The sequence below is a fragment of the Meleagris gallopavo genome, chromosome 11, assembly GCF_000146605.3.
Source record: "Meleagris gallopavo isolate NT-WF06-2002-E0010 breed Aviagen turkey brand Nicholas breeding stock chromosome 11, Turkey_5.1, whole genome shotgun sequence".
Classification (NCBI taxonomy): Eukaryota; Metazoa; Chordata; class Aves; order Galliformes; family Phasianidae; genus Meleagris; species Meleagris gallopavo.
In genome coordinates, this window is record NC_015021.2 from 13,335,345 (window position 1) to 13,352,617 (window position 17,273).

The 17,273-nt window shown below is 44.5% G+C and overlaps 1 protein-coding gene across 8 annotated transcripts in view; it reads right to left on the reverse strand.

Moving 5' to 3' along the window:
* TP63 (tumor protein p63) overlaps window positions 1–17,273 on the reverse strand; it is a 103,738-nt gene that overhangs the window by 14,884 nt on the left and 71,581 nt on the right. For 7 of the 8 annotated variants that reach the window (XM_010716747.3, XM_010716744.3, XM_019619040.2 and 4 more), the window contains 6 exons: window positions 6,998–7,184; window positions 5,176–5,291; window positions 4,751–4,860; window positions 3,736–3,872; window positions 2,858–2,940; window positions 1,849–1,985 (listed from right to left, as the gene is read on the reverse strand). In XM_010716747.3, the coding sequence (XP_010715049.1) occupies window positions 1,849–1,985; window positions 2,858–2,940; window positions 3,736–3,872; window positions 4,751–4,860; window positions 5,176–5,291; window positions 6,998–7,184 (770 nt within the window). The remainder of the gene's footprint in view (window positions 1–1,848; window positions 1,986–2,857; window positions 2,941–3,735; window positions 3,873–4,750; window positions 4,861–5,175; window positions 5,292–6,997; window positions 7,185–17,273) is intronic. The other variant, XM_010716745.3, reaches the window with a different exon arrangement.

The following is a 17,273-nucleotide window of genomic DNA, read 5'->3' on the forward strand; positions in this document are numbered from 1 at the left end:
AAGTACATTTCAGTACAGAGGACCCTATTTCATGGCAAGCTGTCAGCAGAGATAATTTCAGTAGCTCTGGACGAACACTGAAAGATAATTCCCCCCCAAGTTCTCAGCATCCTTAAAAGCTGTTAATCTGTCTTCCCAATATCCCAGCACACTCAGCAGCTGAGAAAAATGAGTATTTAACTGGGTAAGTGCCAGGAGACAAGCCAAAAGAAGTTTCATTAAATTAAATGGCGAGACTCATACATGCTAGTCTTAAAGGTAACAAATACCAACTTTAGTTGCCAGGAACCCATTCTATTGATAGAAGAATGAAAACAGTAATTATGGCCATGCAACTGTCAGCACCAAATGAAAGCTGTCATCTGCTGCCATCCATTTCTGCTTACACAATCATTTCTCAACTGAAATGGCTGTAGTTCAGGTGGAGCTTTGAACAGATGCAACTGAGTGCACAAAGGCCACAATGCCTAGCAGCTAGTAAACACAAGTTATAATATACACAAACAGCTCAGATGACTGAATTTTATTTTTAATAAAAAGTATCTCAAATTGCCCAGAGCCCCTGGATGCTCCAGTCATTTCAGCACAGGGCTATAAAATCTCTTCAAGACTCCAGCTGACACTAAAAACACACAGGTCGAAATGCAAACATATGCAGAGATCTGGCATAAAGCCGTGGTATTGCAGAAGCCCTGAGACAAGGCCAAGGCATTGAAATAAATCCCTACAGGCTCAAATGGGACTTACGTGGTGCCTTGGCCTCGTGCTAACCTCTGCAAGGGAATGAGATATAGCCACAGCCTCCTGACGCGTGAGGTTACCAGGAGGAACGCACAAGATGCTAAGCACTACCGCTGGCGGCCACCTACAGCCTGGCCGGCTACGTGCTGCCACCCGATACGGCAGGTGAAGCAAGGCCTGTGAACGACACCACTTGGGGTCTGTCTGCAAACTCATTCTCTCACCCAGTCTCTGTAACTGTAAAGCATTAGGAGCAGAGAGGAAGACTGAAACCAGACACTTAATTGGCCCTTCTTCTCCCTATCCTCCTGCCACTTACACCACTTGAAGTAATCCTGGTGCAGCCGCTGTCGGCTAGCAAGGCTCTGTCTGCCCAGATGGAAAGTTTCTCATGCACAACATGGAGAGCCAGTCACAAAGTAATTTTTTTTTGTTTCTTTGTTTAAAAATGCTTTAAAAGTGCCAAAGAACCCTTCTTTGGAGTACCCATTGGTCAGAGAGCAATTCTTAACTGTCAAACCCTCAGTTGCAATTGTCAGCTTCCAGTGTTACAGCTCAGGAGATTGCAATATCTAAATCCCACCAAGAGACAGTCGCCAGCACTTCAACAACATCGAGTAAGTGCAGCAGCAGTATTCAAGCACGTGGGCAGGCCGGTGTTCACAGTCCCAGCCCTGTATGCACTTTGCAAAATGTTTCAGTGGATTCCCCAGAGAAGGGGCGGAGGGCTCTATGTTCACTGCCATTCCCACAAAACTGGGAAAACAGCACAGCCCACCCTATGTTCCTTGTCTTGGTCACACACATGTAGCAGGTAGAAAGGGGCCTGCAAGCAGTCAGGAACTGCATTTAAGAAAGGAGGACTGCTTTGTCCCATTGCAAAATCTGGATATCAAACTCGCTCTCTCAAGCTCTGGTATTGAAGTTTTTCTTCCTGATATTGACTTCTACCTGTTCAGAGTAGGAGATCAACAAGCAGTTTCATACTGATCCTTCAGCACTACGTCCCTATCAACACCTGTGCAGAAGTTTTCTGTGTCTCTCTCCTCTCTCTCCCTGTCCCACAATCCTCATTACAGAGGTCACTGCAAGCACATCCATACTCACTGCTTCTGGAGCAAGTGCTGGTGCTGTTGTTGCTGCTGCTGCCGGTAAGTTTCAATTGTGTGCTGGGGAAGGTACTGCATAAGTTCCAGGGACTCCTTGATCTTCAGCAGCATTTCATACGTTTCTCGTCCCCTCACCTAGATCATAGCAAGAGGGTGAAAAAAAAAAAGCCTTAAGGAACCGCATCTAAAGTGACCGCCACTTCAGTGAGCTGTACATATAGTCAAGTAAACAACCAGAGCAGGATTAAAACACAGTCTATATTTAACATATAAGTAGTAAAACTGCTAAGCCTTGTGTTAGATGTACATCAGATAAATGTTGAAGAGATAATTTGACATTGCAGGCTAGTGAACATCTTGGGATCATCATCTACCTTGACATAAATCTATACCAACCAAAAGCAATTTTCTGGTCCCAATCAAATCTGGTGATGAACTTGACTTATGCTTAAGAAAAAAAGGATTACTGAATCTGGATGTTAAGTTTCGATCTCCCTTCTCCCGTAAGATGGCTGCCATTTGTGATTTACCCAGCTAAATGTGGCTTACAGTGAAAGCAGTTCAGTGGCCAATTACCTTCTTGCCTTTGCTGATTCTACACTTAATACTGAGCATTTTACTTCTATCATCCCACCGTAATGGTAGTACACAAAAACCACAAGCTTCAGCAAGAAAGCAGGATTCAGCACATCATCCCTATAGAAAACTCAAGTGCTACAGACTCAAAAATGTCAGAGGAGGAAACCCATTTAGGTCTCCATGAAGGTGATCCTGCCCTATGCTTAGCCCAAGCCAGTCTCAATCAACAGTCAATGAGATTTAAATTTTTACAAATTTTGTTTGGAACACACATTTAAAATAGATGCATCTCTAGGGAAAGTATTCCACACTCCAACCCTAGCCATTGAGCACAGTTCTCTGTGACGTCTAGGTGAGCAGTTGACTTGCCTCAATGCAGTAAGGAGGATACTAAACATGGGGTAAAAGCAAAGATTGAGAGAACTCACTGGCAAGTACAAGAGCTCATCATCTGGAGAACGTCTTTTTTTGATAGATGTCATCTGTATGCCATGAGTTCCTTGTCGAAAAGCTACAACAAAAAAGCATCCCATTAGACTAAAGCAAAACACAAACAGCAAAGGAATAAAAGAAGGAGAGAGAAAGAGAGACATCAAGCGTAAGTCTGGTGTTAACATGCAATGCTTTGAAAGGATCTCTGCCTGAACCACTCCAAAACTGTGTGCATAGCTACTGGCTTCGTAAAGCAGACAACTTGCAAAGAGACATTGGTGGATCAGTAATCCACAGTGAGTGGATGAAGCGAGCATACAGAACCCACTGTGGAAATGAAAATCTCCTATTTGTCTCTCATTAAAATCTGTCTCTTTGCTATACAACTCAGTGTTATCACTGAGCACATATGGGAAACCAAGACTGAGTTTCCATTTTTTGTCACTTCTGATGAGTGTGTTGTACTCCATGGAGCAAAGAGGCTACTTGCCTTAGGACCTCAGACACACAGCCCAGTTTGTGTGAAGCCTTTATCTAGATTCCTGTTTGCGGAAGACAATTGCTAAAAGGATCAGGAAACAACAGCACAGTCCCAAACAAAGTTGTTACAGTGTGGAAGTGGTTACAGTCCCATCCAAGTACCCTGAAGGTGTCAGTCAGAACGAACAGTGCTTGTAACACCACTACAGATTGTCAAACATTTTGTGAACACCAGCTCATTTTGCAGATTGATTCACCCAGTGAAAACAGACATTTAATGCCCTCCTGCTTCCAAGCCCATGCACAGGACCTCTCCATTCCCACAGCACAAGTGCCAGGCCTGCACCTGCTGACAGCGTGATCTGCAATCTGCCCAGCTTTGCCAGCTACTTACGGCGTTTCGTACCATCACCATTCTTTGTGCTGTCAGAAACTTGCTGCTTGCGGATGCTGTCCTCATCTGCTTTGCGATCTCTGCCTGGGCAAGCGCAAATGCGAGCTTCAAAACATCGGCGGCCCAAGACTTGCCCACTGGGAAGAAAAGTGAAAGAGGACATCAGCCAGCAGAGCAGATAGTCACCATCAGCATCCCTCACACCTTCAAGCTTACAGGAGGCCACAATCAGAAGCTAGCATCTACTCCTGCTTTACTCCCTCTAGGCCAGTATTAATGAGTTCCATCTCCTGGTAGCTCATCTTAGACATGTTCAGTAAATAATACACAGATTCAACGCAAGTTACAGAAGTGAAGAGATTCAGATTATCTATCTGCACTGATCCAAGTGTTGACTTGATCTTCCTAAATGGAACCTATGCAAAAGGAATGACATCTCGATCAGATTTGAAGGAATCACAGAATCATTTAGGTTGGAAAAGATTTTCAAGATCATCAAATTGCACTTTCAATATAACTTAAACCAAATGTGATCAGCTAGAATAGCTGCCAGATGCTTTGTTTTTGCTGTGTCTAACCACTGGCCTCCACCTTTTCCCTGGCAGTTTCAGAAATTTGCCGTACTAGAGAGAGGGCACGGAAGCACTCTGCTCAGTGGACACAGAGCAAAGCATCCAGCTATTCACAGAAAGATAAAGTGAGATAGATATACTGGTGAGACTTCTTCCATGTACTGAAACTTTTTATCTGCATCAAAAACACCTTTATCTACTTCACATAAGAGCATGGTAAGTGCAAAGCCTGAATGGTTTGCACTAGACTACGCATAGATCAACCCAAACCTCCCAACTGCTAGTCAATATCCAGTTATTGGGCAACTCCTACCTCTCAAGATTTAAAAATGTTCCATGGCCCCTAAAATCAAATACGTCCCTAAGGACCTTGCAACGCTGCCCTGAGCAAAAGAAGAGCCAGAAGGCCATCTCACAAACTACACTTGTGATGCACCACTTACTCTCTGGTTTCCAGTGTGACAATGATGAGAATTGGGCGACGGTTCATCCCTCCTACACAGCTACTGTTACACATGAAGTTGTACAAGACTGTTGTGAACTCAGTACCAACCTGGATGAGATGGAGAGGATGAGCAAAAGAGATGGTGAGTGGTAAGCTCTGCTTTTTCTAGCTGTCCCTCTGAAAATCCCTCCCACTCCCACAGCTATCATCAAGTCTTCCCCACCATAAGGCTTCCTTAAATTAAAAAAACGTGGAACTCATGTTCTCAAAGGATGAAGAGAGTGTCTAAAACCCCGTTTCTGATGAAGAGGGATTAACAGTGATGAGGACAGGGCATATACAAGATCTTGGCTCCTTTGGCTACAGTTTGAACTCCAACCCTTTTGCATGTCAAGATGCCCCAGCCCTGAGCTCACAACATACCTGAGGTGGCTCATATGGGACCAGCACACTCTGTCTCCCAGTGATGGGGTCTTCCACATACTGGGCATGGCTGTTTCCTTCCACTCTGATCAGGTGGCTAGGAGGTGCGATCTGCCCTGCAAGGGCAAGGAGACAAAAACATTATTGACTGACACAAGCTAAAGTGCAGGGCAGCAAGACTTCCCAAACAACAGGAACCCACACACTCTGTCCCAGAGGTCTATCACAGCACACACATGCCTCCCCAGACCTTAAAACATCTCTTCCCAAACTCTCATCTGCCAGACAAAAAACAAACTAACAAAAAAACATAACAAAAGCAATGTTTCCTTAGGTAACAAACACAGGGAACTTAACGTTTCTAGGCAGCTTTTCAATGTAAAAAAAAAAAAGTTTCCCCTCCTTCCTTTAGTGTTCCTTTTCTTTAGTGTTTCTAGAACATAGTTAAGTTCTGAAGAAAGAAGCATGTTTCACGTTCACCTAAAGAACTCATAGAATCACATAATGGCTTACATTGGAAGGGACCCTTAATACCATCTAGTTTCAACCCCCCTGCTATAACAGGAATATTCCCTTTAGATCAGGTTGCTCAAAGCCCTGTCCAGCCTGGCCTTGAATACTTCCAGGGAAGAGGCATTCACCACCTCACAGAGCAGCCTGTTTGAGTGCCTCACCACCCTCACAGTACGTAATTTCTTGCTGACATCTGGCCTAAATCTATTTTCTTCCAGTTTAAAACCATTACCCCTTGTCCTGTTGCTGCATGCCCTTATGAAAAGTCCTTCCCAACTCATTTTGCCTCCCAATTCATTTTGTGTTTCAACTGTTAATTTCTTACTCAAAATACAGTGTATTTTGAGAAAAATAATTTCAAAATACAAATTCAGCATTTAAATCACATTCCTCCTTAAAGGTATGTCACTGAACCAAGTGTAAACTCTCAAAATAATATTCAAATTCTGTCAAAAGCATTTTAACACAAGAGCCTATTTCAAAGAACTGTTCCACTTCATGCTGACTTTCATATCCCAAGTCCCTGCTTGTTTTTATGCTTGTCTAGCTGACCACATTGTACCCAGCCGAGGGGTCCAGGCTCCTGAAACATCCCGTTAACTAACACTTTTTTTTTATAGTAGGAGGTGAATAATGCACGTAGACTAAAACAGATGCTCATCTAAAATTATGTGAACTTAAGCAGCCACAGAAAAATGGAGTCTAGCTCATGAATTTGCAGAAAGCCCCGTGACATTTTTATAACAGCTACTACTTCACAGTAATCGTGTTTTAATCTTGATTCTTCTCATATGAGTGAACTGATAATGTTAAGCATACAGGAAGGCTGCCTGCAGTTGATGCTGGCACTTAGCGTTATCCTGCCAGAGATAAACAGCCCCTCTGTCTTTGAGACGTGGATTAAGGACTGGAGATGATATTGCATCCTGTTACTAGATCCCTGCCCCAGCGACATGGAAGCTCGTTCCTGAGCACAAAAAACAGCTGCTTCTCATCGAGGGAGCACAAGCAGAGTGGGGAAAGGCTGCCAGAAAGCCACTGCCTGCTACGGGGACAGACATCCATCCAACCTGGACAGGCACGAGGTTTATTTTTGTACTTTCTACTCAAGGACACACTTGCACAGGAATAACTAAAGCACAGGACTAAGCTTCCTGCTAAACACAGGGAGCAAAAAGCTATATGAACCATTGCAAGGAGGCTTGCTTCCAAAGGCTTGCAGTAAAAATTGCTGCAAAACCCCTGCACTACCACTCATCAGCCAAGCAGCTTTGGAAAGGGACTATGAGCAAAAGCACTGCCTTCTTACCCTCGTTGAACTCCCGGCTCAGCTCGTGGTTCGGGCAGCGTTTGACCACTTCGGTGACGTGCTCTGCTTTCTTGTAGACTGGCATAGCCCGGATGACAGCTCCCTGGGGTGGTGGGGTCATCACTTTGATCTGAATGGGGCATGTCTTGGCAATCTGGCAGTACAGCTTCTTCAGTTCAGTGGAATACTGAATGAGGGGAAAAAAGGTAAAAAGAGCAAGAGAGTCAGGATGGTCAGTTAGAGAGGTGGAGGCATACCAGAAGGATGGAGATGGATTTATATACGTGCCGAATGCACCAGCTACTGCACATGCACTGCATTTGTTCAGAGAATCACAGAGTCATAGGGATCATTGAATGGCTCGAGTTGGAACGGACCTCAAGGATCATCAAGCTTCAATCTCCCTGCTACACTTCCAAACAAGTGACAAAACAAACACTAAATCTTGTTTTAGAAAAATGGAACTTAAGGCTAACACCTAGTTTTCCCAAAGACAAAAATATTCAAAAAGAACTGTGCTCTTGTACGATCAAATACAATCCTTATTTCTCTTATGCATCCCTTGAAAGAAGGGGGGGACAGAAGGGCAGTGTGTTTATACAAAAATGGAAAGCATTCGTTTTACAATACCCTGTAATCCTGGAAGCACTGGAAGCAACACATGTAAAGTGATTCATCTTGCTTTGTTAAAAGCCCTCCTGGTTTTGAAAATGGAGTAAAAACCATGAAGCCTGGAACTGAACTGTATTTAAAAGCAAGACCCTGACCAACCTGAGAGTTGTGCCAAATCTGACTTGCCAGTTATCTTTTGAAAGTATCTCATACCTATGCTGAATAACCTACATCAGTCTCCTCACTTTTAAACTTCAGCACTGCATTCACCAAGGCAGAGAGGAAGTGGTGAAATAAGATGCACACAGACCTCACCAAGGAGTGAAAACATTCCAAAAGACCCGGTCCGCGTTGGGATCTGGAGCACAACTTAGGAGCTTCCAAAGTTCCAAAACAGAGGCAGTCACCATCCTGGGGGTATGTAATGAACACCCCGAGCTAAGACACTCCTACTCACTGTGCTAGTTCGCAGCATATTAGATTCCCTTTTAGGACACTCTTGCACTAAAGTGCTGGCGCAGCACATCCCCAAACTGTGTTCGCATCTGGAAACCTTTACTCAGCAAAATGTGTGACTTCAGCATGGGCTGAAGTCACTGGTTTCTGTTTAGAAGCTCTAGCTGAATTAAGAATACGCATTTAACAGGAACAGTCAAAAGGAAACTCTTACATGGTTCACTACACTGCCACTCTAACTCATTTTTCTAGATGTCCCCTGTGCGGGAGACTCTCCACCCTTCTCTGCTGTACCAAAGCAATGCAGTTCACACTGATACCCAACTTCAGAGCCATTTAGTTTTCTCTTGGTGTTCAGACATCTGCGAATGCCAAGCTCTTCAATAACGCTAACCACGTAACCCACAGGAATTGCTGGCATTTCCCCACTTCCACCTCTTTGCTTCTAGCAGGGAAAGAGAAGCGAAAGCTCCAAGGTGGTTGTTTTCTTGAAAAAAATGTCTCTAGCAGCCATGGCCGATACAGCCCAAGTCCCAACTGTTCAAACACGGCACCAACAGGTTCATACAGGTCAGGAGCACAAGCTGGCCATCCACCCTGCTAGGATGGGAAGAGCTGGCACACGAACGGGTGGGCGGTGGGTGACGTGGCAACAGGAGAATTAGCTAGTGATATCCAGAGATTATTTGCATTTCAAAGTGCGTGTGCTGCTAACAGGAAAACCAAAGCTGGGGAAACAATGAGGAGGAGAAGGAGGATTAAAATTAAGACAAAGTGATCTCTTCCCTCCTCACTCAACACCACACTGCCATACGGCAGGGAGATGCTACAGGTATTTAAGCCAAGGAAGAAGATTCTCTGAAGTGCAAAGGCCAAATTGTGCAATGCTTTTTATGTGCCTGCAGGCTAGAGATTAAACCCACAAAGGATTTACTCAGCCCGCGGAAATGGGGAACATGCCAAACAATTACCAAAAAAAGTTGTGCAACAGATCTAGATGGTGATTTATATCAGACATTTTTTAAAACCTGAAATTCCTTATTGTTTTTTAATTAAAAAGCAATTCCTTGCTAAAGGTAAGAGTGAGCTCACTGTGTTGTCTTTTCACCTCAGAAGTAGGAAAAGATTCTTATTTGAAGGAGGACGAAAATTTAGAAAGCATATACAGAAAGCCTGGAAAAGCCACCTCATTGCTTGGATGTCCCCATGTCAAGGAAACGAGAAGAAACCATGCACTCAAATGCAGAGGGCCAAAATGAAAGTATAAATAAAGCAGCACACACTAGGAGTGAATGTGTCTGGCATCTGCAAGCATTTAGAGAACTGAACAAATGGAAGAAGATGCACTCCCCTGGTAGTGCTGATTATAATTTTAAATCTAATATTTTCACTGGGGTTGCAGAGAAGCAGAAAACCACTGCTTCTAGAAGGACAGGAGAGGTGGGTGTCCACCTCCAGCACAAACACATCAGATAGTATGGGCCCCTCTACCAGCAAAGGAGGTGATCTCTCCCATCTGCCCTTCAGCAGCTCAACTGCCTGAGCCCTTCAGCTACAATCAGAAGGGAAGAACAGGACCTGCAGCTTACATCTACAGAAACAGCAGCCAAGAGCTAGTAAGTTACAATGAAAAGATCTCTCCAATAAAGATGTATCTTCCCAAGACTTAGGTTTTGTCAGCCTTTAGACCCAGGAGCTGCAGGCCCTAAACAACACTAATGTGAACTTTGCATATCAGAGTAATAGGGTGACCAGAAGCCCATCAAAGGTTGTGATGCTCATCTCCACTTTGAGAGGCAAGCAGCAGCAACCCACGCAGAAAGACAGTCAAGACAGGATGGCCACAGCACCTTTCTGTCACTGCCTGCAAGAATTCGAGACTCCCGACTGCTGCAAAGAGCTCAGGGCCACAGCACAGCTTGGCAGGGATTTCACATCCACCCCAGCACAGTGGCCCACGAGCCTGTAATTGTCAAGAGGCCAGTCATTTAACGCTGGCGTAAATCTGCCTGTGGGGTATCTGCTGTCAGACAGTAAAGGGCTTGAGCTTCCCATCCTGCCAACTTCGCCGTGACCATAGGTAAACTGATGCCCAGTCATCTATCGGCATAAATAGATACAAACAACTAGGTCACAGCAACTTCATACTGGATCAGCGATAATCACTATATCCACAGAGTAAGACAGGATATTGTATATAGATTTCAAAGCAAATATGTATGAGAAAATCCTCGAGACAGGAGCTGCCTCTGTGTACTCAGAGAATGCCTGCATGCATTCTCCTCAGTAGTCCCCCAATCACACCACCCTGCAGGAGGTGACAGGCACCTTGCCCACCATTTTGCTACAGGAGATGACGTGCTCACTGCATGAGGGATGAGATCTGTCACTCCCACCACGGAGACCCAAGACAAATTCAGTACCCTTATGCCACTACTTGGGAAGGAAGGACAAGATTGTTGTTAGAAAAACAGTCATGTCACAAATCAAAACAGAGCCAACATTTTAGCACCAGTCCAGACTGAAAATTGCCAATAAATGAATTTCTCCCTTAAGTACCTCTTAACTGCCTCCATTTCAAGTATTTAACAAGTCTAAAGCATCACTATTAATCAATATACTTGTTACTTGCCCAAGTATGGAAATTAACCTAGTTAGGAAGAAAAAAAGTACTAAAAATGAACCTGATCTCTATCAACAAGCCTGTCATTTAGTGACAGTCATTTCCTAGCATGAGGAATAAAAGCTGTGCCAACAGCCCGAGGAATGGGAACATGGCTTTTACCAGACACACAGCAAAAAGTTATTTGAAACAAAAGAAGGAAGCCTGGCAACACGTTATCTACTCAGGAGAGAGGGGAAAGGCTTGGCTCAGATTTTTCTTTGGGGTTCAATTGCTGCATGTCATGCCCAAATAAGCAGACTTCAAGAGACAGCTAAAGACAACAGTGAATTTAGTTTTTTGCTTAATAATATGTTTTAAACGGAAAGAAGAAAACATTCCAGCACCCGCAGCCCTGCCCTTCCCACCTGCCCGTGCAGACATACTGTATTACCCACTCTTGGCACCCTGGCTGGTAATTCAGTATCACAAAGCGCACGCCAGCCACCATCAGGCAACACCTGCCTGATTTTTCAGCAAGCCCCTTCTCTAGAAGGTGTGTCAACAAAGGGCTTAAGGGAGAAAACAAAACACTTCTTCACTTCTCAAATGGAAAATTTTCACTAGGAAGGACAGAAGTCTCCTGGAAGTGCTTTGTGCAACATAAGCTGCAATGGCTTTTCAGCAAGCACTCAATCCCCCCACAGAAGTCTGACGCGGTAAATTCCCCCAAACACTACTTTGGAAATCTACCTCTAATATCTGCCTTACCCTCTGATCTAGCCACGGGATTACAGTCCTTAAATCTTTAAAAGGAGTGGGGTTCAGCCAGTTCTGCAAATGCAGATGAATGTCAACTTGAAGGTGATCCCAGAAGTCAGCTTACAGTGTGACAGCTCTGAGCCCCTTCTGCTCAGATCAACAGCTTTTTCCAACCTTCTGCAAACTTCTTTCAAGAAGTCACGTTTCAGCTCAACTCAGTTAAACACTGGATTCATTTCATTTGACGTTTTCAAAGCCATCATTCAGCTGCAGCTCTCCCCTAACAAACTAACTCTGAGAAAGGAAAAAAAAGAATGAGTTAGAAGAATGGAAAAGCAACGTTTACTTGTGCTGAAGTATGCACAGATGAGAATAAGGAGTTATGAAACAAGCAGAAAACCCGTGTAAAATGGGATAAAGATTACTCATTTAGAACAAAAAAGTGGGGAGAAAGGAATTTACCTATGTGGAATAAAGAGTAATATTTATACATAGACCTTAAATAGTTTGGCTTTGCCGAACAGCAATCGAACTTCTAATTCACAATTGCTAGGGGTGAGGGCAGGTATCTATGAGTGCAAAGCCGCTCATGGAGAAACTGATCTGCGTCTACAAGAAGCACAGCTGACTCGTTGCCTCTTTGGGCTGAGATCTTCCACTTCAGAGCACAGAGCATATAATCTGCCACTAGCAGACGCGCAAACCATAGACACGATAGATGAGTTCAACAGCCGTCGGCGCCATGCCAGATCCACCACAATTAAGTTCACGCTGGGCCAGCAAGAAGCACCTGTGAGCAATCCCCAGCGGAGGGATGCCCCACCACGCAACAACTGGGAGGACAGGAGCAGGAGGGGATGCTGACAGCGCCAGGAGCACTCTGAAGACTTTTACCAAATTCCTCTGCCCCAGGCAAAGGAAATCACAAGTCACTCTCTTTTTCCCCCACCTCAGGGAGGGGCAGCGCCTCACCCACAGGAATCCGCCTGTGCAGAGACTTCAGCTTCATCTTCCCCTTGAGCTCCCCTGCCCCTTTCCTGGCCCTGCTGCCGCACGGCCCGCGCACACGAATGGTGCTCACAAGCTATTAAAATCTTTCCTCCAAGCGCTTTTCCTCAGGAGCTGCAGCCAAAGGCCGCCTGTTGCCACCTGTCAGTCGCAGGGATTAATTACCTGCGCCGGGCTGGGAGCGGCACATTCCTCCCCAGCCTCACCCTGCAAGATGTTGACATCAGGCAGGTGGGCCCCGCGTCCCCCGGCTGGCAGCACGGAGGGGACAAGGCGGGGAGAGAAACATGACCCACACGCTCAGCCGGGACAGACAAAAAACACAGAAAAATGGAAAAAGAAGTGGCAAGGAGCATGTCGGTGCAGCTCTGCACTGCCTCAGGGCATACCGCGTGCCCAACGCCAGGCTGGACGCTGACAGCAGCTTGGAAACTGTGGTGAAATAAAGATATATGCGTCTCTGTTGACCTGCTTAGGTAAATGGGAATGGGGAGGGGTGGCAAGGGAGGAGGATGGAGAAACGTAGCCTCCAGCCTAGGATTCAGCATGCTGGGGCCTGGCTGCCCTCCTGGCACACAGCCCTGCGGGCAGTGGGGAAGCAGAGCTGGGCAAGCGGCAAAGCCTGCCAGAAGGCTGCAGCAGACTTAAGGAGGGTGAAAAAGAGGCCTAGAAGACTTGAACACCATTTTCACAGAGAAACCAGCTCCTCATTCCCCCGTCCAATTGTTTTTCCCCCTATACTACACTTGTATGCAGTCCCATTAGTATCATGCAAATGCCCTTCCCCAGCAACACACTAGTCTTCAAGGAGAGTGCTGAAGGAGCTGAGAAACTGACAGACATGGGGACACGCACCTGGAACCACACTGAAATCCCCCCCACAACACTGGGTTTGGAGAACCTTAAGGAGAACTAGACCATTAATTCATGTGAATGTTCAACATCTCCCCAGAGATTTTTATGTAAAATGATGTTGATCGGGAAGTATTCTCTACATTAGGAAGGAATTCTACCTAATAACAGCAGCAAAACCAGAACAAATAGTAACACTGACATTTTCCCCTACTATTCTTTCGACTGTGAAGCAGTTGTAAATTTACAAACTTCACATTTAAAGGCTTTTGCATGTCATTTTTGCATTTACAGACTTGATTCATCAATAAGTGAAGACCTTTCAAGGTTTGGCTTGAAAACATTTTTGTTTTTTTTTTTTTTTTAAAGAACACTCAATTTCTCTACCCATTTCTAAACCGAAACTTCAGCTGTACCACGTAAGTTTCAGATACTAATAATGTCTAGTATTTGCATTTCTGATAGGCTACTTGGTAAAGGAAGTTTTGCAAATAAGGTGAAATTATGAAATGACTATATTAGCAGTGTGCATGCTGAAAAAAAACAAAAAAACAATGCAAGCCAATGCTGAACATCCTTCCCTACATCCAGTAAGTACCCAATGACTGTGGGATTCCACATTACAAAAGGCATAGGTGTTTTCACACTGAATGAAGTAGCTTACACAGGGAAAACTTATTTAATATTGCCTAAAAATATGAGGTACATTTCCAGACGGCTACTTGTAAAGTAAGTCTTCGCAAACAAAATATCCTGAAACTATCCCAACTGTAGTACAGTTCCCTCCGATGGAACAGGACAAAGTAACTCTGCTTACCTGGCAAACTTACCTGGCTTTGAACACCGTACCAACTCCCATAGGATCAGAATGTGTCTCAGAGTGTGACCTTGCATATCCTTGTGATGTAATGTTAATTTCCACAGACTCTATCAATTAACTGACATTAACACTGTCAATTTACAAGCCATCAGTAAAACATTAAGTTTATTGTATTTCCTTCCTTGAAGAAGGTTTCTCCAGGACCATTTTGCAAAAGGCCTCTAATGGGGTCTCAAGATGCACTGCTTTGCTTTTTCCTTCTCCTTTGCCCTCCCTGCTTCAAGAGGTGGGCTGGACACAGGCTCTTCTTAAACTGTTTAACTCTCAGCCTCTTAAGCGGACATCTGCATATCTCCTGTATTACAGATTACCACACAAGACTACTGCACTAAGAAACAGTCACTGTAGAAACTCCACTCATGCTAAACCTAATTAACAAATGCTAACTTCTGGCAAACTGTGCATAAAGAAAGTAACAACCAACCACCAAATCTTGGTTCCATTAACATGAATAAGCTGCAAGAGCCCCATACAATGTTAGAGCCCTCTACAGAGAAGGCACATGCTCTGGGTCCTCAGCATAAGGACTTCAGCATGGGATACAGCCACAGGTTTAAACACCTCCAGACAAGCTGAAGATGAAGGGGATGAAGCTGGGTACAAGGAAATTTCAGATTTAACTTCAAGATGCTTCTTATTTCCCTCATCTGCAAATAAGGGGATTTCATGGGTATCTCAGAGGAAGGTAAACAAGTCATTAGCACAGCATCTGTTAGAGCAAAGAAAAAAACAAGGTGGATGAGAGAATGAGTGAAAAAAGTACCAAAGTTGTTCTGGCAGCACAGTCTTTTCCATCAGCAACATCTCAAGCAGTGATTTTTGCTGAGTCAGACCCAGAGGTATCAGGCACCGTGCCAGACTCTACCAACCACTCAACACCCTAGAAAGCAGGACACTTTGCTAGAACGATGACAGATTCCCACCCAAATTCCGGCTCATACCAAAGGGCTGACCTGCTTGCAAAATGCTACCTCAGAGTAGCATTTCTACAGGTGCTATGACCACCTGTAGAACTGCTCTCTCACTGGCCCTTGTGTGGAGAACAGACTACTGCAACCCAAAAGCAGAGCTGGTAGCCAACCAAGATGCTGAGCGTCTCAGCTGTGAACTTCGATGCTCTGATGGAAAAAGGAGCTACTACAGGGTCAGCATGTTGCATGTTCACATGTCAAACATCAACCCATTATTTCAGCTGGGTCACTGACAGCCTCAGGAACGATTTGCAGAACTGCAAGCCTGTCATCTTTGCACACTTTCCTTCTGATGAGCAGCTACAGGAGAGAAAATTCAGAAGAGTCAAAGCTAAAAGCAAGTCTAGTGTCTTGTAACCTCTCATACTTAATACCGCTCTTCAGATACATTTTCTTTCCTGTACCCTTTTGCTTGACTTAAGTTCTAGTGTTCTGCTTTGAGGACAAATAACACCTGAAGAAATTCACGTAAGTATAACTTATGGTTTCCTTGCCTCTCTAAGCGCCACTTACAACACAACTGGACTTATCTTACCTATAAAGTCCTGTTCACATGTCTATGATGGATTCTTCCTTTCTCCTTCTCCTATAACCCATGAGGGGGATCAGGTATTCATCTTAGAACACTCCCCATGAAACATGGGTTTCATTATCTATAGAAGAACCCACAAGAACCCTTCAGAAAGGCAAATTATTATCTTTCTAAGCACAAGATACTCTCTGCTTCTAAAACAGTGAGCAGCTGGATCGAGACAGTGACCATATAGCTTCTTGACTGGGATGGACATACCTACCTGAGACTTGTGCTATGACCACCTGTAGAACTGCTCTCTCACTGGCCCTTGTGTGGAGAACAGACTACTGCAACCCAAAAGCAGAGCTGGTAGCCAACCAAGATGTTGAGCGTCTCAGCTGTGAACTTTGATGCTCTGATGGAAAAAGGAGCTACTACAGAAGTTTATGAGCTCTTTTGTAATTTGTGCTCTTAAGACAGATTGAACAGCTCAGATGTAAAAAGGTGATCCCTTTCCTTCCCTTTGTACTATCCTTCTCCCTCCATTTATTCCACCTGGGGGAAAGTACAGATGCCTCTCCACTTCATCCTTCTAATAAACCAAGGTATTAATCACACCTATGGGAGGCGATCGAGGAAAGACAGAAAGTATTAAAAACTGACAGGATCTCAAAGCAGCAATGCCAGTGAAATGCATCATTAAGGTGAGTAATTTTCCTGTTTACTTCACAGGCTCCCCCTATTCCCCCCCCTTTTTTCCTCCCCGCCTAAGATGTGGGCAGAACTCATCAAGGCAAAGCTTGGAAGCAAGAAGCAGCGTCCCCAGTTTCTACATAAATGCTGCAGGCCAAAGAGCAAAGGCAAGTTCCAACTGAGCCCTTGACAATAATCAAGCTCTGCGGCGCCTCTGGTCTTGTCTTGTGCATACCTTGCAAGTAGCATCATGTCTTCCCGCTGAGATTTCATTGGCAGTGCACACAAGCACCTTGTTCCTTGGCTTCTATTTCAGAAAAAGAAAGTCCTGAACACACACACACACGCCCCTGCTTTTCTGCTTTGAGAAAGACCGTTTGCCTCTAAATCCTCAGCATCCTTTCAGAACAGATTTCTGAATTTACAGGTCTTTTCTGTTCTCTTGCAGGAAGATTAGCATGAGTCCCTTGCCAAAAGGGCACTGAGTTTTTTCTACTTACGTCCAGGAAACTTTTCTGAGTCAGATCTTATTACTTCTGAAACAACGTACAGGTACCAACAAGTCTCTTCCATGATAACAGCCAGGACCTGTTCCATTTCCTGATCACATTACGCTCAATTTCCAGAATTACATCTATGCAAATATTGTTCTCCTGCTTGCAGAGCATTTCATTGATAATTAAAGCAAAGAGCCAGCAAAGCTTTTCTGGCCAGGACAGACAAGATGGCGAGCACTGCAACAAACAAGCATGCAGATAACAAGCAGGCCTCAGTTTTATTCCTTTGTACAAAGACTGTTTAAGATGCTCTGCTTCTCCTAAAGGATAGGAAATCCAAACAGAACCAAGTAATTTCTACAACCATCCTTCTGTTTTCAGGATTTGCCAACCTTAGAGGCTATATTCTAGGTCTGAGTCACAGCAAAA